Source organism: Pelophylax lessonae, assembly GCF_965119305.1.
Source record: "Pelophylax lessonae genome assembly, chromosome: 2".
Taxonomy (NCBI): Eukaryota; Metazoa; Chordata; class Amphibia; order Anura; family Ranidae; genus Pelophylax; species Pelophylax lessonae.
The window spans coordinates 640,362,477-640,385,952 of NC_138769.1; the positions used below are offsets into that span (position 1 = coordinate 640,362,477).

A 23,476-nucleotide genomic window follows, 5' to 3' on the forward strand; every position below is an offset into this window, starting at 1 on the left:
CCGCCTCCGCCCCGCCTCCTCTCAGTGAGCTGTATGTATGTAGTGTATTCAGGCCGTGCTCCACCCCGCCTCCTATAAGTGAGCGAGGACTGAAAGCATTATAGCTCACTGAGTTCACTGAGAGGAGGCGGGGCGGAGCACGGCCTGAATACACTACATACATACAGCTCACTGAGAGGAGGCGGGGCGGAGCACAACCTCAATACACTACATACATACAGCTCACTGAGAGGAGGCGGGGCGGAGCACAACCTCAATACACTACATACATACAGCTCACTGAGAGGAGGCGGGGCAGAGCACACAGTGCAGCTCATCTCCTGTGTAATAATGCGAGATTTCATGCCATCCCAGCACACACTGCGAATCGACGAATGACGTAATCGCCGACCAGATCCGGTAGTGAGAAGAGGATAAATAAAGCAGAAAATCAGGTATTTTCTAGCAACAAAAAAAAAAAAAAAAAACTTTCCATTGGTAAAAGTCGTTTTAAAGGGGATTACATAGATCTATGTAATCCAATTTATTAAAAATGGGTGGAACTCCACTTTAATTTTTTTTTTTTTCGAGAATGTCATGTAGCAGAATGTGAAAAATTTTATTTTTTTCAAAATTGTGGCTCATTTTTTTGTTTATAGCGCAAAAAATAAAAATCGCACAGGTGATCAAATACCACCAAAAGAAAGCTCTATTTGTGGGGAAAAGGGACATTAATCTTATATTTGGGTACAGCGTCGCAAGACTGCGCAATTGTCCATTTAAAATAACAGTGCCGAATCGCAAAATAGGGCCTGGTCGGGAAGGGGGCAAATCCTTCCCGTCCTAAAGTGGTTAAAGTGAATTTTAGGGCAATCAAATGCAAAAAGTTGATAAAAGATGAGCTTGTGCTGAGTAAATAACCTTCAACATGTCAAACTTTAATGTTGAGTGTGCGTTCAGCTTGCTATGGGGACACCCAAACTGAGCTTCAGCTCCATGTATCCACTCACACGGAGCTGCTGTTCGGCTTTGCCTCTCTCTCTCGCCACTGCTGTGACTCAGCCAATCAGGAGAGAGACACTCATGGATATCGCTGGATAGAGAGGGGACTTAGGTAAGTATGAGGGAGGCTGCTGCACATAGAAGTTTTTTTACCCTAATGCATTAAGATAAAAAACTTCTGACTTTACAACCCCTTAACTCTAAACTGATGACCTGTAAGGGTCTTTAACCCTTTCACTGCACTGCTTGCAGCTGGCTATCCCCGTATGGTGTACGGACCTCATTTTCTCCCTCTGCTATAAGCATTGTTCTGCAGACTCTGCTGAATAATTCTATAACTCTGATTAGCGGATTACAAGATCAGAGTTATTAACCTCAAATGTGACCACGCCCCCCCCACCCCCATGCCTCCACTTCCCTCTCCCCTGCCTCTCTCCACCTCCCGCCAGCTTCCTTTCACCTAAAACTGCCCCCCCACTCTCCTTTCCTATCCCCCTTCTCATTAAAAAAAAAAAGAAAAAAAAAAAACACGGAGCGGACTTTGTCAAGCAGATCCAACTGCTCAGCGGGGAATCTGTCTGCTGATCTCTGCTGAGCAGGCGGATGACAGATCCGTGTCTGCTCGGCACAGCCCACTGTTCTCTATGGGGTGGTCGGATGGAAGCGGACCGCCTGTCCATTTCTATCCGATACCATCCGATCTGATTGATGGTTGGGAAAATATTTTAGCGGACCGGATAGGATGCAGGCCGGTCGTAAACAGACACAATGGGTGGTCTGTTTGGGCCCGTCTGAAAAACGGACAGGCACACCCGATCGGTCTGCTTATGTGAAACGGGCCTAAGGCATTGTTCACACTGGGCTTACACCGCATACCTTTACGGGGATGCACAGGTGTTCTGTGCATCTCTGTGCAAGCAGTCCCATTAATGTCATTTGGAATGTAGCAACTGCACGAACACAGCCATTGCTCCCAATTTGACATCCATGTACGTCTGCATGCATGTCCCTGAGCTAACACTTTCTGCATTCGGGGTTGTACACCCACACGAATGTCAGATTGGGAACAACAGCTATGCCTCTTGCATCCCGATTGACCTAAATGGGACTGCCTGTACGGAACACCTGTGCATCCCTGTGCGGGTAAACATGGCCCTCCATGGGCGTACACTTTATTATGCCACATGTGAACGATGCTTTAGTAGAAATTTAGCAGGAATTTTGTAAGTTTATATTGTGTTTATGTGCACTATTTATTGCTTTAAGTGTATTTTTTGTGATGAACATTTGCGCAATTATTGCGGAGCCCAAAAAATGTGCTTTCAGAAAATGTCTGGTTTGAGGGGTCTTTCCAAACTCTAAGTTGCCGGTTCACATTTCTGCGATGACAGAGATCGCATGTAATAGGAGCGCACTGCTCCTAAAATTACGTGTGATCTCTGTGCGGTGCAAATTCAGCCATACAGTAAACCATCTAAAAATCTATTTGGTTTGGAGAATATGCAGGGTCTCCTTCAGGCTATTTATACCTCAGAAGAGATACCTGACTTACCCAAAGAGACACAGCACAGGATAAGCTCTATAAAGGAATAGGAAAAAGTCCTTCTAGAGTCTTACCTATCCACCATTCCCTGAAGGAGTTAATCCTTAAACAATGGCAACTACCTTAGAACAGGTTGAATAAACCAGAGTCTTGGAAAAGAAGGTTTCTCTTTAAAGAGGAGGAAACAGAAAATTCTTTAAAAAGCCAAGACTGGATGCCCCTTTAGCTCAAGTGACTAAAAGGTCAGACCTCTCCTTTGTGGATGCAGGTAACATTAAAGATGCCATGAACCGCAAAGCGGAGTCCTTGCTCAGAAAGGCTTGGGATGCCAATTCATCTGCTATGGCTCCTGTATTGGCCGCTTCTTGTGTAGCAAGAAATGCTTTCTTATGGGTTGACAGACTGAGTTTTTCTCAGACCAAAACTCTGGACGTACAGGACTCTCTTTCGGTAATTGGTAAGGCAGTGGCCTACCTAGCAGATGCGGTGGTCAGATCTGTGGTAGCCTCAGCTAAGACAGGTGCTCTCATTAATTCTGCCAGAAGAGCTATCTGGCTAAAAGAATGGGAGGGGGACGTTTCCTCAAAGTCGAAGCTCTGTGGTCTTCCCTTTGAGGGGTCCCTCATGTTCGGCCCTGGATTAGATGAGGTTCTCACCAGATCCTCAGAAAAGGGAAAGAAATTTCCTGTTAAACCCAAAAAAGAGGTAAACAGAAATTTTTTTTGTGGCCCCAGGGACCAAAGACAGCAAAGAAATAAAAGGGAACCTGCAAAAAATTGGACCTTTTCGGAGAGGAAAGCAAAGAAACAACTTGCTCCCCCCCCCCCCCCTTCGGTTTCAGGAGACAACAAATGACTTAAAAGTCAAAGTAGGGGGCAGGCTGACACAATTTCTTTCCAGCTGGGAAGAAATCTCAGCCTCCCCATATATCCTCTCGGTAATAAGAGGGGTACAAACTTTTATTCACATCAGTACCCCCCTTAACAATAACCCTTACGCAGTTACCCAAGGACACTCAGAAGAGACAAGCCCTTCTACTGGGAATTCAGGAATTAAAAGAGCTGCTTGTAATAATTCCGGTCCCAGAAGATCAAATCTTCCAGGGGTTTTACTCCCATGTGTTTGTAGTTCCAAAACCCTCGGGAAAGCATCGGCTGATAATAAACTTAAAGGGGCTCAACAAATTTCTGCTTTACCAAAAATTTGCTATGGAGACTATCTATTCAGTGAGGAAAATATTTCCTGAAAGACGTCTTCATGACTACATTAGACCTCAAGGATGCTTACCTGCATGTCCCCATCCATCAAGAACATCCTGAGGTTTGCCATAGCGACAAAAGAAGGAACGACTCGCTGGCAGTTCAGAGCACTACCTTTTGGACTAGCAGCCAGCCCAAGAATTTTTACCAAAATCCTAGCGGAGGCAGTAGCACATCTACACGTTCAAGGGATAGCCTTGATCCCTTATTTGGACGACCTGCTGATTTTTGGCAAATCGGAGGCACAAGTGGAAATGGACACCCAGCGGGTGATAAGTTCCCTTCAGAAATTGGGATGGCTTATAAACCTAGAAAAGTCAGCTCTGGTACTAGCACAGATACAGTCTTTTCTGGAGTTCCAGGTGGACTCGTGTACCAGAAACTATTTCTTCCCACAGAGAAGAGGGAAAAAATAGTTTCTGCAGTCCTAACCCTAAAAGATGCTCAATCCTGGCCCAGGAGAGAGATCTTGAAGGTTCTGGGACTTATGTCAGCCAGCATTCCAGCAGTGGTGTGGGCACAACTTCATGCAAGAGAGCTTCTTTTCTTCCATCTGTCCTCTTGGGACAAAAAGATAGAATCTCTAGACAAATTAGTCAGTCTCACTCCACAGGTGCAGACATCCTTAGAGTGGTGGTCCAATCCCAACAACTTGGGAGAGGGCAAACCTTGGGGTCAGTGGGATGCGGTAAGGATTACCACAGACGCCAGCAACCAGGGTTGGGGAGCTCACCTGGAAGGGACTCAAGCTCAGGGAGTTTGGAGCAAGAGAATGACACAGGCCTCCTCCAACTTCAGAGGGTTGAAGGCGGTGGGGAAAGCCAAGAGTTCATCCTGAACAGAGAAGTCCTAATTCTATCAGACAACACCACAACTGTGGCCTATTTGAATCGACAAGGAGGGACCAGGTCAGGTCCCCTCCTTTCCATGACTAAACACGTCCTGGGTTGGGCCGAAGGGAAAATTATTTTGCTAGTTGCCATTCACATCAAGGGAAAGAACAACTGGCAGGCAGATTTCCTCAGCCGCCACCATGTAAGAGAAGGAGAGTGGGAACTGAGTCCCAGAGTCGTCTTGTCTCTGGTGGAAAGGTTCGGACAACCAGAAATAGATCTATTTCCCTCCGCTTGGAAAAGAAAGTGAAAAGATTTTTTTCCCTCACTCGGTCGGAGGGGAGCATGGGCTTGGATGCTCTAGCCCAACCATGGTGGTTCAGCCTAGCCTATGCCTTCCCTCCTCTGATGCTAATCCCCAGAGTTTTGCAGAAGCTGAGCAGATCCCAGAATCTATAAAATTGATTCTAATTGCTCCTTGGTGGCCCAAAAGGCCTTGGTTTGCCATTCTGAAAGCCATGTCAGTAGCTTGCCCCTGGCAACTTCCAATTTCCCCAGACTTGTTGTCTCAGGGACCAATACTGTGTCAGAATCCGGATTTTTTCCGGTTAACAGCTTGGTTACTGAGCGCCAACTATTTGGGTCTAGGGGATGCTCAGAGTGGTAGATACTCTTTTACTGAGCAGAAAAACAGTTACTAGAAAAATGTATCTGAAAGTATGGAAAAAAAATTGTACCTGGCATAGGCAAAAGGAATTTGCCTCTACCTCTATTCCAAAAATTCTAGATTTTTTGCAAGACGGAGTAGATAAGGGTTTGGCAGTCAACACCCTTAGGGTACAGGTAGCACCTCTTTTTCGGTATTTTTGGATACTAGTCTAGCAAAAGAGCCGGTAATCAAAAGATTTTTGTTAGCTAGAAACAGGGTTACCCCTATTGTTAAGGACAGGTTCCCTCCTTTGGACCTGACCATGGTCCTAGAGGTTTTATCTAAGGACCCTTTTGAACCTTTAAGGGAAATCTCCCTTAAATTTTTGTCTTTAAAATTGGCCTTCCTGCTAGCCATTACAACAGCAAGAAGAGTAGGTGATCTACAAACACTTTCCATAAAAGAACCTTTTTTGGTAGTTTTTCCAGATAGGATTGTCCTAAGGCCAGATCCTCTGTATTTACCTAAAGTAGCATCCTCTTTTCATAGGACTCAAGAGATAAATCTACCTTCTTTTTGTGATAAACCAAAAAATAAGAAGGAAGGAGAATTCCACTGTATAGATGTGAGAAGAGCCCTTCTCACTTACTTAGACAGAACAAAATCCTAAGGCTGGAGCATCATGGGAACAGATCCGCTGTGCAGCCACCTGGTCCAGTCATGACACCTTCCTGAAGCATTATCGTATTGAAATACTGTCCCAACAAGACCTAGCATTTGGCCGAAAGGTCTTACAGGCAGTGGTCCCACCCTAAGGTAGGCCTTAAAGGATCTCTAGTATCCTCTCACTGTTTGGGCCGTCCTGGAAGGCGAGGAGAGAAAACCTACCGTTAGTTTACCGGTAACGGTCTTTTCTTCCGAGCCTTCCAGGACGGCCGGCCTACCCGTCCTTGTTAAAAGGGTGTATGGTAATATGAATAAACTTAGGTGGTAAGTACCTATAGAATTATGAAGAACACTTCCCTCGGAAAATGGTTGTGGAAGATACTTTTTTTACAACTGAGGGCCAGAGGGAAGGGTGGGGCCTTTTAACAGATTGTAATTGATTGTGTTTCCGGTAGGGAGGAGCCTGTCATCTCTCACTGTTTGGGCCGTCCTGGAAGGCTCGGAAGAAAAGACCGTTACCGGTAAACTAACGGTAGGTTTTTACACAATGCAGATGATTAACCCCTTAGGATCCACACTAAGGGGTATAACAAGCATGCTTTACTGCATTTACAGACTGATTTTACTGTTGTGGGTTTAGTAACACTTTATCATTCACCTGGGGTGGCATCTTTGTTAACATAGTGTTCTATATTTCAATATGCCCCCGTCTACAGATGACGTTTCCCACCACCACACGTTTGTGGGGGAAAAGACCCTTGCCCTCTTAACACACCGGAATAAGCTGCTTTCTCAATGCAGGTGTTTGGAAGCTGGCAGTGGGTTATAGGGGGGCAGAGGATGACAGGGGGTGGGGTGTTAGCAAGGCGGCAGTGGGGTGCCAGGTGTGAGGAGGATTACAGGGGTTAGGTTGTTAGCAAGGTTGCAGTGGGGTGCCAGTTGTGGTGAGGATGCCAGGGGGTTGGGTGTTTGCCAGGTTGTACTGGGGTGCCAGGTATAATGAGGATGACTGGGTGGGGTGTTGGCAAGTTTGCAGTGGGTTGCCAGGTGTGATGAGGATGACGAGGTGGGGTGTTGGCAGGTTTGCAGTGGGTTGCCAGGTGTGATGAGGATGACAGGGGGTGGGGTGTTGGCAAGGTTGCAGTGGGTTTCCAGGTGTGATTAGAATGACAGGGAGTGGGATGTTTGCAAGGTTGCAGTGGGGACCAGGGTGCCAGGTGTGATGAGGCTGACAGGGGGTGGGGTGCCAGGTGTGATGAGGATGACTGGGTGGGGTTTTTGCAAGATTGCAGTGGGGTGCCAGGTGGAATGGGGATGATGGGGTGGGGTGCCAGGTAGGATAAGGATGATGGGGGGTGGGGTGTTTGCAAGGTTGCAGTGGGGTGCCAGGTGTAATGAAAATGACAGAGGGTAGTGTGTTAGGAAGGTTGTAGTGGGGTGCCAGGTGTAATGAGGATTGCAGGGGAGAGAGAGCGAGAAAAAGAGAATGGCACAGAGAGAAAGAAGGATCACAAATCTGAAAAAAAGAAAACGTAACACATTTTTTGGCATGATCTGTATTATTTATGAATTTAGAAATTGCGGAAATTTATTTTTTAAAATTTTGAAATATCGATTACCTCAACATGCACCTCTGCGAGTTGTAACTGATGCTGTTGAGAAGTCAAAAAAGAACACTGCAAAAACATGTGCCGTGGTGTTATCTCCTTTTATGGAATCGCTGCCTCTTAAAATCCACTACAGCCTGTGTCCTCATGCTTTTATGGGAGGCGATCATCCATCATTTAAGATGTGACATCCCACCCACTGTTTTTTTTTTTTTTTAAGTTACTTGTCATGGAGGAGGGGGGGGGGGGGGAGGGACTGGGCTGTCATTTGGGATCGGTATGCACACCCAAATGTGTGATGTCAATATCATGTGACCTGAGTAGCTCAGGCAAAATCCGGAAAGGTTCTCTGAGCAATAGAGACCAAACTGAGCACGTGCAGTTGAACTACACTTACTGTGCTTATGTGGACTTGTCCAGAGTGAACTTGCAGGAGAGGGAGGATCTGTGCATGCAGGATCTCACAGCCTTTTTACACAATGCAGAAGATTAATCACTTAAAGCAGATTTCCACCCAAACGTGAAACTTCCGCTTTAGGTATTCCTAACCCCCTGACATGCCACATTTGGCATGTCATTTTTTTGGGTGGGGAGCGGGTACCTAGTTTTGACAAGGAACCTAGTCGGGTACCTAGTTTTTTTAAAAAGGAAAGCAACTTACAAGCATAAAAGTTTGAGAGCGTGGGTTTGAAATGAGCCGCCGGCCGGTCGACTCCTCCGGCGTGCTGACGTCACCATCCTGTGTCTGAGGATGGGCGGAGGAGCCGACCGGCCGGTGGCTCATTTCAAACCCACGCTCTCAAACTTTTATGCTTGTAAGTTGCTTTCCTTTTAAACATATTAAAGTGTGGGTTTTACACTATCGAGCGCTTTTGTCTTCTTATTGGTCTGTTGGAACTTGGAGCAATCGGTTCGGTATCGGGATACCTTTGAAGACCATATGAGACTGTTTGGCTTGCAATTTATCATTGTCTGGTAAGCGGCAGTGTTTTTGGTGGCGGGCTCCATTTGTTCTTTGGCTGTCTCCCTGCACTATTGCACTGTATACTTTGATATCTGAGGCTGTCCTGGTACACTCTGAAGACATCTTTATGAGACTGTTTGGCTTGCACAACATCAGTGTCTGGTAAGCGGCAGTGTTATTGGTGGTGGTCTCCAATCCATCTCGTGGCTATTTGGCTGTCTCCCTTCACTTTTGCACTGTATATTTTTTCATCTGGTAAGCAGATTATATATAGGTGTGGTGGCCTTTCTCTTCACTCTTATCTATTGCTTGTCCGGTGGTGGCTCACACTTTGGGCGATCTGTAGTATCAGTAAAACAGTATTATGCTATGGAAGTTTATTTTTTCTTCACATGCATACACAATACTGAGATACCACACAAGTTCCTTGAACCTGAGGCTGTTGGATCCAACACATCCTGGTGTCATTTGGGCGAACTTCCTTCCTTTGTCTGGTAAGGAGACTATATATCTGGTGGTTCATTTTCCATTTGATGATTCCGAATCTCTGGATTAATTCTTGATATTTGGACATTTTTTGGATATTAGGACAGTATATGTGGACATTCATTTGCGATTTGATCACACATCAACAATTTGTTTATCTGTCATCATCACGTATTAGCGCAACTTGCGTATCCCATAATGTTTAGATATGTTTTTGTTACTTAATGTTCTTTTTCTTTTGTTGTAGAGATGTATAATATGGTAACCATATACCCCTGAAGACGTTTATAGAAAAAACTATTTGAAACGCGTTGGGTGTTTTTCAGTCGCCAAAACCTAGCAGCTGACAGAACTATATGGTTTCCATGTACAAATATGTTTGCTATATGACTGCATCAACTGTATGTTTTAAGATTTTTCTGCATTGGTCTTATTCAGAATAATTCAATAAACATTGTTTTTTTTATTTTTTTATATGTATATGCAATCTTTTGCCCGTTAAAATCACACTCAGAGGCTTTGTTTTTTCGTTTCAAAAAATATATGGTTTGGGGGTCTTTTACAAGCTCTGAAAGCTGTAAGTGAAAAAGGAAAACCTCCAGATTTTTCGAGAAAATATTGTTTTGGTAAACATTTGCGCAAAAATCGCGTGGTCTTTAAAAATCAGTAGCACCTTCCATATATTCTACTGGTCCTTCGCTTTCAGAAAACGTATAGTTTGGGGGGGTCTTTTAAAAATTCTGAAAGTGAAAAATGAAAACCTCCAGAAATTTGATTATTTATAGTTTTGTGTGTCTTCAGTTTTCACCATTTGGCAAAAAAATACAATTGAAAATGTACAAATATTAACTCAATACAGGTTAAACTTTTAGATTTAGCAGGGGTTTTGTAACATTTGCTGTGTTTTTATATCTTCTAATATTGATTTTAGTGTATTTTTAGCGAAAATATTGTTTGGTAAACATTTGTGCAAATATTGTGGGGCCTTAAAAATCAGTACCACCTTCCTTTTATTCTACTGGTCCTTTGCTTTCAGAAAATATATGGTTTGGGGCCTTTTTAACAAACTCTGAAAGCTGTAAGGGAACAGTGGAAACCTTCAGATTTTAGAGAAATGTCGTTATTTACATTTTTGCATAAGTTTTCACCATTTTGCAAAAAGGCGTAACTTTTGTTATTGACTCCTTATAGGTTAAACTTTTATTTCTCTTACGTCCTCCGACAGTCGCAGCCCCTCATTAAGCATTTACGAGTGGGTAATGGCGCCCTCTGCAGGAGCAAGCTAGGCAGTTTGAAAGGTTAATAAAAAACTTTCTACACATAGACACACCTCCAGGGGGCTGTCCCTCAGCCATTTTCCTGACACAGCTACCACTGTCCTTCAGTTTTATGCTGCCTAGCGTCAGGAGTAGGCTAGGTCTTCCCAGCAGGGACCTAGTGTCTCAGTTTCTTTGTTTTTTTTCTTCAAAACCTTTTTTTTTGTTTGAAAATAGATTTTTTATTTCTTCTCTTCACTCACTATCGCTAGTTAGTCAGGGGAATTTCTGGAGGACTACAAGCGACAGCAGAGCTAGACTTCGCACTGGATAATCTAGATCCTTATGGAGTCCCTGCCTGCCAACGAGCGTCGCAGGTTGTTGCCGTGCCTAGGCCTTGCAACGACAGTGCCTCTTAGGACGGGGACTAGCCTGTGGAGACCCGTTTTCACCGGGATGTCTCAACTCCGGAATGCCTGTAAGTTGCTAGCATCCTTCCTGGCTGACTGCACCCCCACTCAAGGGGGGAGGTGTTCCGTATCAGAGTGGGGCCTGCATTCTCTGAACTGGTGAGTGATATTACCCCTGTGTCCCTGAGACTGTTATCTGCGGGGGTGTTCTGTGGGCCCACTCTTAGGGGATGACAGTACAACGTGGCTTCTGTGATATCCCCTTCCTGGCCGTTTGATGTGGCCCCCCTTCCTCCCTGCCCCTGCTGGGGGTGCTCTGCGGTGGACACCGCTATGGCTGGGGGGTGTGGGGGCTTGCTGCATCCCGAGGGTACTCTCTGGGATTCCCTGTAGTTGCCAGCTCATGTGTTTTTTACTCTATTTGGCGCCATTCGCACAGCCGCCATTTTGGGTGAGGGCAGGCTGTTTAGGCCTCTTGTGTGGACATCAGCCATTTTAACATCCTTTTGGCGCCGGTTTGGGCGCCATCTTTGCTGTGGGCGACCACCTAGTAAGGGCGGCGGCAATTTTGCCAGTGCTTCCTCCCATAGGTTTCTATCGGGCACCATGATTCTGTGGTTCAGGGCGGGCATAGGCCTCTAGTGCGTGAGGTCACTTCCCTTTTTTCTCTTGTCTTCACAGCAGCAGCGTGTGAGTGGTGGGCAAGTACACTGTGACACTGTGGGGTGATTTTATCAGTTTTTTCGGGCATTTTCCTGCAAAAACTGTTTCTTCTTGTGGCTATAGCTGTTTTTGAGAGGCCTCCACGGGCGGTGAAGTTCGGTGCCCTGAAGGGACGCCCTCACCTGTTTCAAGGGTGGGGGGACATCTGTGTTGTTTTCAGGAACCCTGGTTGTCCCGAATTCAGGACAGGTGGGTTCACAACCTGATTCGTTCAGGGTACAAGATCGCTCTCGCCCCACAGACAGGCTCTTTCCATCAAATCTCCATCTGACTCCCGATTGTTTGAGAGATCTCAAGGGGGTGGTGCAAGATCTTCTCGCCCAAGGAGTCATTGTGCCAGTCCCTCCTTGGGACAGGTTTCGCGGTTTTTATTCCAATCTGTTCACGGTGCCCAGAAAAGAGGGCAAGTCTGATTCTGGACCTAAAGTCTCTGAACCGCTTTGTAAGGGTACTGAAGTTCCGAATGGAATCCATCCGGTGGGGGTGGCCTTGTTGAGTCCAGGGAATTTCTTGGCTTCCATCGACTTAAAGGATGTGTATCTGCACGTTCAGTGGTATCTCCGCTTTGCAGTAGCGGAAGAGCATTATCAGTTTGTGGCGTTGCCTTTCGGTCTCGCTTCGGCTCCCAGGGTATTCACCATAATTTTGGCTCCAGTGCTGGCTTTGCTGCGTTTAAAGGGGTTTGCGGTTCTCAGTTATCTGGACGACCTCCTGTTGAGGGCGAGCTCGTGTGCCACCTTGAAAAGCCATCTGTCGGTCACGGTTCAGACGTTCCAGGAGTTCGGGTGGACCATCAACTTTCAGAAGTCGGCTCTGACCCCTTCAGTTCGCCTCAATTACCTGGGGATGATCCTGGACTCCACTCCGAACCTTACAGGGCGAGATCTGGTCCCTCAGGGTCAACGATCTCTCCTCTCTATGGGCCTGTATGCGGTCTCTGGGTCTGATGGTTTCGGCCTTCGAGGCCATCCCATTTGCTCAATTTCACACGAAAACTCTGCAAGCAGAGATTCTTGCCAGGTGGGACAGAACGCCTCAGTTTTTGGACAGGAGGATTTCTCTGAGCCTTCTCGCAAGATCGGATCCTTTGTGGTGACTCCTGTCGCCAACCCTATCACAGGGCAAGCCCTTTCGGCCTCCACTGTGGACGGTGCTCACCGCGGATGCCAGCCTGTCAGGCTGGGGTGGAGTTCTGGACTCACTTTGTGCCCAGGGGTTGTGGTTGGCAGAGGAGGCCTCCTTACCGATCAACATCTTCGAGCTCCCGAGTGATCAAGCTCTCCTTGTTTCATTGGACAACTCGGCTTCAGGGTTGTCCGGTTCTGGGTCAGACGGACAATGCCACGGTGGTGGCTTACATCAATCACCAAGGGGGCGCCAAGAGTGCCCGGGCAGCCAAGGAAGTGGCCGAGATTTCAGCTGGCCACATTTCAGGTGTGGAAAACTGGCAGGTGGACTGAGTCGCCAGACCCTGGACCAGGGACAATGGTCCCTGCATCCGGAGGTGTTTCGCCTCCTGTGTGCCCGGTGGGGGACTCCGGACGTGGATCTGTTCGCATCCCATCTCAACAAAAAAAGGTGGGAAGGTTTGTGGCCAGAACCCGCAGTCCTATGACGGACGCGTTGGTGGTGCCCTGGCACTGGTATTGGCTGATTTATGCCTTCCCTCCGATTCAACTGTTATCCAGGTTCCTCCACAGGTTGGCGTCGAACGGTTGCAGGTCATTCTGGTGGCCCTAAACTGGCCGCGTCGGTCTTGGTACGCAGACATCCTGCAGATGGTCGTCGAGCCTCCCTGGCAGCTTCCGCTGAGAGACCATCTACTATCTTAAGGGCCGATCTTCCATCCTGCTTTAGTCTCTGGCTTTGACGGCGTGGCTATTGAAAGTCAAATCTTGAGAGACAAGGGTCTCCCGAGTGCTGTCATTCCTACCTTATTGAAGGCTCGGAAAGCTACCTCTAGAATAATTTACCATCTCACTTGGAAGGTGTATATTGCTTGTGCGGGTCGCAAGGGTTTAATGGGTAACCTTTTCGGTGGCGAGAGTTTTGGCCTTCCTACAGGAAGGTGTGGATCAGCGTTTGGCGCTGGCCACGATTAAAGATCAGTTGTCGGCCTTGGCCATTCTTTTCCAGCGTCCCTTGGTGACTAATTCCTTGATTCGCACCTTTATTCAGGGGGTGCGACACCTGGCTCCCCCGAATTTGCCTTGCATTCTTTGGATGTGGTCCGGGCGGTCAGGGTTTACCTTTCCTTCACGTAGTCTTTTCGGAAGTCTGATTCACTGTTTGTCCATCCTGAGGGACCTCGGAAGGGTTCGGCTGCGTCCGCGGCAACCATTTCTAAATGGATCAGACAGGTGATTGTTCAGGCCTATTCAATCAATGGTCAGGCTCCTCCTTTCCCTGTCAGGGCACATTTTACTAGAGCTGTCAGTGCCTCTTGGGCGTTTCGGCATCAGGGTTCTGTAGCTCAGGTGTGCAAAGCGGCGACCTGGTCGTCTGTGCACACTTTTACAAGATTTTACAAACTTGATGTGATGGCATCCTCAGATGCTTCCTTTGTCCGCACTGAGTGCGGCGGTTGTTTGAAGAGCAGTGTTTTTTTCGGTCTCTTCCTGGTGGTATTTGTTTCTTATTCTGGGTTAGCTCCTGTTGAGCTTTTGTTGCCCTATTGGCTCAGTTGTTTTTTCTGGCCTGGTTGATACGTTGCCTTTTCGGTAGGTTGCGTCTTCCCACCCCTCACACCTGCACTGCTTTGGGACGTCCCACTCATGAAGGCTTAATGAGGGGCTGCTACTGTCGGAGGACGTAATAGAAAATTGAGTTTTTGTAAGAACTTACCATAAAACTCTCTTTCTCTTACGTCCTCCGACAGTCGCCGCCTCTTCATATTCGTCACATATGGGGTATTAGACTTTCCTCCGAAGGAGTAGCTAGGCAACAGAATATGTTAACATTAAAGCTTTTAACATATCCCACCCACAGGGGGTGGTCCCCTCAGTCAATACCCTCCTACTTCCTGCAACCATATCTCAGTTTTTAATGTCTAGCTTGTCAGGAGTGGCTGGCTCTCTCTGTGCTGGGGCTTTCTGCCCCAGACTCTTTCTTCTTTTTAAGATTTTGTTTGAGTTTTCTCTCTACCTTTACTTAGCTGTTATTTTTGTCAGCGTTAGTTAGTTCTTCTGATGAAGAGGATCATGCGGACTGGGTCTCGGGCTGATCCCCCTGGTCGCAGGTCGTGGATCAGTGGCTTCCCAGTCTGCCATCGAGCGTTCAGCCAGGTAACGCTTCTGGCACAGTGAACGACCCATCCCTGTTCGGTGCAGGGATGCTTGGTGAGGTGGCTACCTCACTGGACGCTGTGCGGTTTCTTAACCCCCATTTTGTGCGTCTTGAATGCGACTCTCCCTGCCTCATGTGCAGCGGCTTGTTCGCCTGTGCGGGTCCCCCACGCCATGTGAGGTAAGTGTATTTATGTGGGGACCTGTCTGTCTGGGGCAGTGGTTCTCAAATCCGGTCCTCGGGACCCACTAACAGGCCAGATTTTAAGTATTACCTTGGGGGATGCAGACTAGAATACTGCAATCACTGAGAAGCAAATGAGATCACCTGTGATGTAATTTAGTTATCTTGCAAACCTGGCCTGTTGGTGGGTCCCGAGGACCGGATTTGAGAACCACTGGTCTGGGGGGGTGTCAGTCTGGGACTGTGTAACCTGCCTCTATTCACACTGCTTGTCTCCCTATCTCTCGGCTGCATGCTGTGGGCTGCAAGGGGGGGGGGGAGCTGTGTGACACTGTGTGTGTCAGCCTGGTCAGTGTGTGAAGCTGTGTGCTGTGGGGCATGTTTTTTTGGCATGTTTGGGCATACACAGCGATCGCTGCGGCGATCTGACATGTATTCTGATACTGGAATGTAATGTGTGTTTTAATGCACTGTGGAGCGGCGGTTTCGGCGCCAAACGGCGCCATTTTGCCTACACTCGCTCCGGCCGCATGTTTTACATGCATGGCGGCCATTTTCTTGTAGCCTCCATAGGCTTACATAGAGCGCCCTGGCAGCATCACTTCCTCTTTCCTGGAACACCGATCGAGGCAGCGGCGAGGGTCTCCTCAGGTTTTATCCTTCTGTTCTTGCTATCCATTGCCTGTGTTCAGTTTGCATATTCCCTGTGGGGGTCTTATTGTGCTTGAGTGTGGTGCGGTGGGCTGCGCTTGCCGCGCTTGCTTAAAAGGGGCAGTTAACCCTTTGTTGTCTGGCATTACAGGGGCAATGGATTCTCAGGAGGGCAAATTTCCTACAGCCTTGGTGGAAAGCCAGGGGACCGCTGTTTCCCCCCCAGGGGGGGGATTTAGCCACTATTGTGGCTGGCCTTGCTGCTCAGGTGCAGATGCTGGTGGCTGCTCAATCTACTAAAAGGCCCAGAGTTGCTCTTTCCTCTGATTCTGAGGGTGAAGGTGATGGGGCTGTTATGGCGGGGGCCTCCTTATCGGGGTCCGGCTCCTCCCTGGATCTTGTGGGGTCCGAGGTGGAGGCTGAAGTTGAAGGGGTTGATAATTCTCCCCCTGGCTCGCCTGAAGAGCTTGCAATCATGGATGAGTTGATTGCTTCCATAAAGCAAACGCTGCGTTTGCAGGACGAAGTGTGTCCCCCCGCCGCCTTGGCGGCTTATGGGACGCAGAGAAAACGCAGGACGCCGCAGGTTTTTCCCTGCAATGATGATTTTCAGCGCGCTGTTAAGGAACAATGGCGCAATCTGCGCAAACCTTTTGCGGTACCAAGTAGATTCAAGCTGCGTTATCCTTTTTCACCTTCCACTGATGAGAGGTGGTGTGTGCCTCCCCCAGTGGATCACGCAATTGCGGTTTTGACCAAAGCCACTGCGATTCCTGCAGAGGATTCCCCTGTGTTCCGTGATGCCACGGATAGGAGACTGGAGTCTCTTGCCCGTCATACTTATTCTGTTACGGGTTCTATGCTTAAGGCTCTGTTTGCTTCTCTCATGGCGGCCCAGGCGATCGCAAGTTGGACGCAGATGCTTAGGCGCGTCTTGGTGGCCGACTCGGCCTCGCCGGCGACCCTGGATATGGTGGATCAAATCCACCAGGGTGTCATGTATCTGTGTGATGCGGACCTGGACCTGGTTCCGTTGGCTGCACGTGTGCACAGCGTGGCGGTGTTGTCTCGCCGCCTGGTTTGGTTAAAATGTTGGTCGGTGGACCAGTCTTCACGTAAGACCTTGGCCAATCTCCCTTATGATGGGTCTCGCCTTTTTGGGGAGTCCCTGGATGTGTTGATTAAGGGGATCACCGGGGGTAAGAGCACTCTCTTGCCCCATTTCCCCAAGGCTAAGGGAGCTTCTGGGAAGAAGCATGCTAATTTTCGGCCCCCTCAGGGGTCCTTTCGTGCCTTTCGGCCGCACTACAAGGGCAAGCCTTTCAAAGGTCAAGGCTCTCAGAAGAAGCCCTGGTCTGGGAAACAGAAATCCGGCCAATCCGGATCTGCAGCCCATAACAGTTCGGCCTGAAGGGGCGTCCTCACCCAGTTTTGGGGTGGGGGGACGCTTGCTCGGTTTTCTTCAGCCCTGGTTGGCCCGTGTGCGGGACAGATGGGTTCAGGAAATCGTTCGATCTGGTTACAAGATCGAGTTTCTCTCTCGGCCGGAGAGCAGGTTTTTTCCCTCAAATCTTCAACTGTCTCCAGAGCGTTTGCGGGACCTGCACCTGGCGGTGCGGGACCTGAGGGCTCAGGGAGTGGTGGTTCCGGTGCCTCATCGGGACAGATTTCGGGGGTTTTATTCCAATCTGTTCACCATGCCCAGGAAGGAGGGCAAGGTTCGTCCAATTCTGGACTTGAAGGCTCTAAACCGCTCTGTGCGGGTTCGCAAGTTCCGCATGGAATCCCTGCGGTCGGTGGTGGCTGCCCTGGTTCCGGGGGAATTCATGGCCTCCATCGATTTGAAGGATGCGTATCTTCACATCCCCATTTTCGAGGGTCACCAGAGGTACCTTCGATTTGCCATTGCGGAGGATCATTACCAGTTCGTGGCGTTGCCTTTTGGTCTCGCCTCGGCTCCGCGGGTCTTCACCAAGGTGCTTGCACCGGTTCTGGCATTGTTGAGGGCCCAGGGCATTTCTGTCCTGGGGTATCTGGACGACATTCTGGTTCGGTCTGCGACCAGCCAGGGTCTGGAGAAGGACCTGTCTGTCACGATGCAAACTCTGCAGGAGTTTGGTTGGACGATAAATTTTCCAAAATCGACACTGAGTCCGTCGGTTCGTCTTCCCTACCTGGGAATGATTCTGGACTCGGTGCAGGCGAAGGTCTTCCTGCCGGAAGACAAACTCAGGACTCTCCAGGAGGAAGTCAGGTCCCTCAGGGACGTTCCGCACTCGTCTCTGCGGACATGCATGAGATGTCTGGGATTGATGGTCTCGGCCTTCGAGGCGATTCCCTTCGCCCAGTTTCACACGCGGGGTCTCCAGGCGGAGATCCTGTCCAGGTGGGACGGGCGACCTCAATCTCTGGATCTTCAAATCTCGTTGAGTCATCGCACCAGAAGAAACCTTCTGTGGTGGCTCCAGTCCCCGTTGGTGTCCGGGGGCAAGTCGTTTCGTCCTGTCTCGTGGACGGTGATCACCACGGATGCCAGCCTATCGGGCTGGGGTGGAGTTCTGGGCGTTCTGTCCGCCCAGGGGACTTGGTCGGTGGGGGAGTCTTCCCTTCCGATCAACATTCTGGAATTGCGTGCGATAAGTCTCTGTCTTCGTCGCTGGACGGACCGGCTGCAGGGCTGCCCGGTTCGGGTGCAGACGGACAATGCCACGGCGGTGGCCTACATCAACCACCAAGGGGGCACCAGGAGTGCCCGAGCGGCTCGGGAAGTGGCCGACATTCTGTCCTGGGCCGAGACTCGTGTCCCGGCGATAACGGCGGTTCACATTCCGGGGGTGGAGAACAGGCAGGCGGACTATCTGAGTCGCCAGACCCTGGATCAGGGGGAATGGTCTCTCCACCCGGCTGTCTTCCAGATGTTGTGCGCGAAGTGGGGTCTTCCAGATGTGGACCTGTTCGCGTCTCGTCTCAACAACAAGGTGAGAAGGTTCGTGGCAAGGACGCGCGACCCTCGGGCAGACGCGTCGGACGCGTTAGTGGCCCCGTGGCATCAGTACAGGCTGATGTACGCGTTTCCACCGATTCAGTTGCTGTCCAGGTTCCTTCGCAGGTTACGCTCGGAACGCAGCACGGTGATTCTTGTGGCACCAGACTGGCCTAGCCGGTCCTGGTACGCAGACCTCGTGAATCTGGCGGTCGACGCCCCGTGGCGTCTGCCTCTTCGAGACGATCTACTGTCTCAAGGACCGATTTACCATCCTGCTTTACAGTCGCTGGCTTTGACGGCCTGGCTGTTGAGACCGAGGTCCTGAAGGAGAAGGGTCTCTCTCCAGAGGTCGTTCATACTTTGATCAACGCGAGGAAGTCTTCCTCGGGGAAGGTTTATTACCGTACTTGGAAGGCCTATTTTGCCTGGTGTGAGTCCAGGGGGTTTTCACCCCGCACGTACTCGGTTTCCCGTGTGCTGTCTTTCCTTCAAACGGGTGTTGATCAGCGTTTGGCGCTGGCTACGATAAAGGGTCAGGTGTCTGCGCTGGCCGTTCTGTTTCAACGTCCCGTGGCTTCCAACTCCTTAGTTGGCACTTTTGTTCAGGGTGTGCGGCATCTGGTTCCTCCTAGGAGGGATCCTCTGCCCCCTTGGGACTTGAATCTCGTTCTGTCTGTGTTGCAACGTGCTCCTTTTGAACAGATCAGGGAGATCGCGTTGTCTATGTTGTCCAAAAAGGTCGCCTTTTTGGTGGCGATCACTTCGGCTCGCAGAGTGTCGGAGCTGGCGGCCTTGTCCTGCAAGTCTCCGTACCTGGTTATTCATTTGGATAAGGTGGTCTTGCGACCTAATCCTTCTTTTCTTCCGAAACGAGTTTCGGAATTCCATCTTAATGAGGATATTGTCTTGCCTTCGCTGTGCGCGAAGCCTAAACATCCAAAGGAGGTGAGATTGCATTCTCTGGATGTTGTTCGGGCGATAAGGGTTTACCTTAAATCGACTGAGTCTTTTCGAAAGACGGACTCCTTGTTTGTTCTTCCAGAGGGTCCTCGGAAGGGCATGGCGGCTTCGGCCTCTACCATCGCCAAATGGATCAGGCAGACCATTGAACAGGCCTATGTTTTGCAGGGGAAGGTTCCGCCTGTCCCTGTGAAGGCGCACTCTACTAGATCTTTGAGTACGTCTTGGGCCTGTCGTCATGAGGCTTCTGTAGCCCAGGTGTGTAAGGCAGCGACTTGGTCGACCGTGCACACTTTCACAAAATTCTACAAAGTAGATGTTCAGGCATCGGCGGATGCTTCCTTTGGCCGCAAGGTTCTTAGTGCGGCTGTTCCCTAGGGTCCCTTGTTGGGGACTCCTGGCTGTTGGGATAGTTTTCGTATCCCCTGGTTTTTTTGTCTTTTCCTGGGTTGTTGCTCCTGTTGAGCACTTGTTTTTTGCTGTTGCCCAGCTGGTTTCCTTCCTTTGGTAAGGTTCCTTTCTTTGATGCGGAGACTGCGTTGCTTTTTCGGCGCGGATGCGTTTCCCACCCCTCATGTTTGCACTGCTTTGGGACATCCCCATATGTGACGAATATGAAGAGGCGGCGACTGTCGGAGGACGTAAGAGAAAACGGAATTTTTGTAAAATCTTACCTGTAAAATTCCTTTCTCTGAGTCCTCCGACAGTCGCCGCCCCCGCCCCTCTTTTGGGGTTTGGTTGTATACTCTACTGCTATTCCACTAAAACTGAGATATGGTTGCAGGAAGTAGGAGGGTATTGACTAAAGGGGACCACCCCCTGTGGGTGGGATATGTTAAAAGCTTTAATGTTAACATATTCTGTTGCCTAGCTACTCCTTCGGAGCAAAGTCTAATACCCCATATGTGACGAATATGAAGAGGCGGCGACTGTCGGAGGACTCAGAGAAAGGAATTTTACAGGTAAGATTTTACAAAAATTCCGTTTTTCTCTGAGTCCTCCAACAGTAGCAGCCCCCGCCCCTCTGTCTTTGGATTTTGGGGTTGTGGCTTTCCGGTACTGCTTGCTTCAAAACTGAAGGACAGTGGTAACTGTGTCAGGATAATGGCTGAGGGAGGGCCCCCTGGAGATGTGTCTATGTGTAGAAAGTTTTTTATTAACCTTTCAAACTGTCTAGCTTGCTCCTGCAGAGGGTGCCATTACCCACTCGTGAATGAGAGGCTGCGACTGTGGGAGGACTCAGAGAAAAGTTTTACGATAAGTTCTTACAAAAACTCCATTATTTAGTAGGAAATTAGCAGGGATTTTTCTAAAATTTGCTGTTTTATATCTGCTAAAAATGATTTGAGAATTTTTAGCGACTATATTTTTATGATAAAGAGTTGCGCAAATATTGCAGGGCATTAAAATCAGTAGCACCTTCTTTTTACTCTACAAGTCATGTGCTTTCAGGAAATATATGGTTCGGGGGGGGGGGTCTTAAACTCCTGAAATCTGTAGGGGAACAATGAAAACCTCTAGATTTTTAGAGAAACTTGGAGATTTTTATATATATATATATATATATATGTGTGTGTGTGTGTGTGTGTGTGTGTGTGTGTGTGTGTGTTATATATATATATATATGTGTGTGTGTGTGTGTGTGTTTTTGAGGGTTCTAAGTAAATTTTGGAAAAAATACTGACATTAACTTGTAAACAACAAGCGTCAGAAATTGGCCTGGTTTGGAAGTGGTTAAGTAGCAGAGGGGGTTGTTAATCAGTTTCAGCTGCTTTGATGTTAATGAAATTAGCAGGTGCACTAGATGGGCAACAATGAGACGACCTCCAAAACAGGAATGGTTTAACAGGCCACTGACTTTTTTTTTTTTCCCCCGTACTCCTCTTTTCTGACTGTTTTTCACTAGATTCACATTTGACTAGGGTCATTGTCACTATTGGTAGCATAATGCGATACCTTGACCCTATTGAGCAGGGATCCTCAAACTAGGGCCCTCCCAGCTGTTGCAGAACTACACATCCCATGAGGCATTGTAAAACTCCGACTCTCACAGACATGACTAGGCATCATGGGAATTTTAGTTCCTGAACAACTGGAGGGCCAAAGTTTGAAGACCCCTGCTATAGAGGTTGCAAAGGCAGTCTAACTCCTCTAGGATGGCACATCAATACGTGCCATTGCCAGAAGGTTTTCTGTGCCTCCCAGCACAGTCTCAAGCATGGAGGAGATTCCAGTGGACAGGCAGTTCTAGGAGAGCTGAACAGGGCCGTAGAAGGTCCTTAACCCATCAGCAGGACTGGTATCCGCTCCTTTGTGCAAGGAGGAACAGGATGAACACTGCCAGAGCCCTACAAAATTACCTCCAGCAAGCCACTGGTGTGAATGTATCTCACCAAACAATCAGAAACAGACTTCATGAGGGTGGCCTGAGAGCCAGACATCCTCTAGTGGGCCCTGGGCTCACTGCCCATCACCATGAAGCTCGATTTCGCATTTGCCATTGAACACCTGAATTGGCAGGTCCACCACTGGCACCCTGTGAATTTCACAGATGAGAGCAGGTTCACCTTGAGCAGGTGAGAGACGTGAAAGGGTCTGGAGAAGCTGTGGAGATTGTTATGCTGCCTGTAACATCGTTTAGCATGACCAGTTTGGTGGTGGGTTAGTGATAGTCTGGGGAGGCATATTCAAGGAGGGACGCACAGACCTCTACAGGCTAGACAATGGCACCGACTGCCATTAGGCATCGGAATGAAATCCTTAGACCCATTGTCAGACCCTACGCTGGTGCATTGAATCCTGGGTTCCTCATAGTGCATGACAATGCTCGGCCTCATGTGGCGAGAGCATGCTGCCAGTTCCCGAAGGATGAATGGATTGATACCATTGAATGGCCCCCAATCTCGCCTGACCTAAATCCAATAGAACACCTCTGGGACGCTATATTCCTGTCTATCCGACGTCGCCAGGTTTCCCCTCAGTCTTTTCAGGAGCTCAGTGATGCCCTGCCCTGGTCCAGATCTGGGAGAAAATACCCCAGGACACCATCCGTCTCATTAGGAGCATACCCCACATTGTCAGGCATGTATACAAGCAAGTGGGGCCCATACAAACTACTGAGTACCCTTTTGAGTTGCTGCAATGTAATTTCAGGAAAATGGACTAGCCTACTGCATCATTTTTTCAGTTAGATTTTCGGTGTGTCTTTGAATTCAGCCCTCTGTAGGTTGATCATTTTCATAAATTGATGTGGCATCCTTTCGTTCCTAACACATTACCCAGTCCATATCAGTATAGACATCCAGCATGATCTGATCTGATGTGTTTTCAAAGTGTTCCTTCAATTTTTTTGAAGTGTGCATATATACACACATACATATGTTGTTTTTTTTTTTTTTTTTTACCTTTAGTGTTGCCATATTGTTGAAACTTCTCTCTTTTGTTGCAATCTTTTCTACAGATCTAGGTCCTATCAGTGTGAACTGGTTCGAGGAGCTTACTGCAGAAGCCGTACAGAGGAAGTCCAGGCTGTGTGTAGATGAAGAGAAGGGAGCTGAAGGACTGGATGACAGCCTTTTTAAGACCCCGAAACACAAACCACCCATCTACAGCCAGCTTGAATCTACACCAATCATATTTAAAGAACAAAGCCTGTGCTCACCCCTTTTCCTTTCACCAACCAGGGATTTGCCTAAAAATCAACCTGTGCCAAGTAAGAGGCTTTTGATGGTTTCTTGTTGAACTGTTTTTCTCTTGTGCAAGTCTATGGGAATGCAGAAGAAGCTGGAAAAAGGGCATGCATCTTAGGCAGGACATGGGGGGGGGGGGGGGGGGGGTTGAGCTGATGATGACAGAATGCCACAGCTGGCTGGAGTGCCTTAGAGAAGAGGCTTCAGGGGACCGGCTGCACAGCATGGCAGAAGCAGGGAAAATGTAACACTTATTGCTATACCTTTATACTTTAGCTAAAATCACGGAACGGAAATGGTAAGTTTCATTTTTTCAGAGCAGTGGGTGTTTAATACAACTAGTGT

At 48.5% G+C, this 23,476-nt stretch overlaps 1 protein-coding gene across 1 annotated transcript in view; it reads left to right on the forward strand.

The window, feature by feature from the left end:
- BRCA2 (BRCA2 DNA repair associated) overlaps positions 1-23,476 on the forward strand; it is a 285,207-nt gene that overhangs the window by 10,769 nt on the left and 250,962 nt on the right. Inside the window, exon 2 of the mRNA XM_082245286.1 lies at positions 22,903-23,154. Coding sequence (XP_082101412.1) covers positions 22,903-23,154 — 252 coding nt within the window. The remainder of the gene's footprint in view (positions 1-22,902; positions 23,155-23,476) is intronic.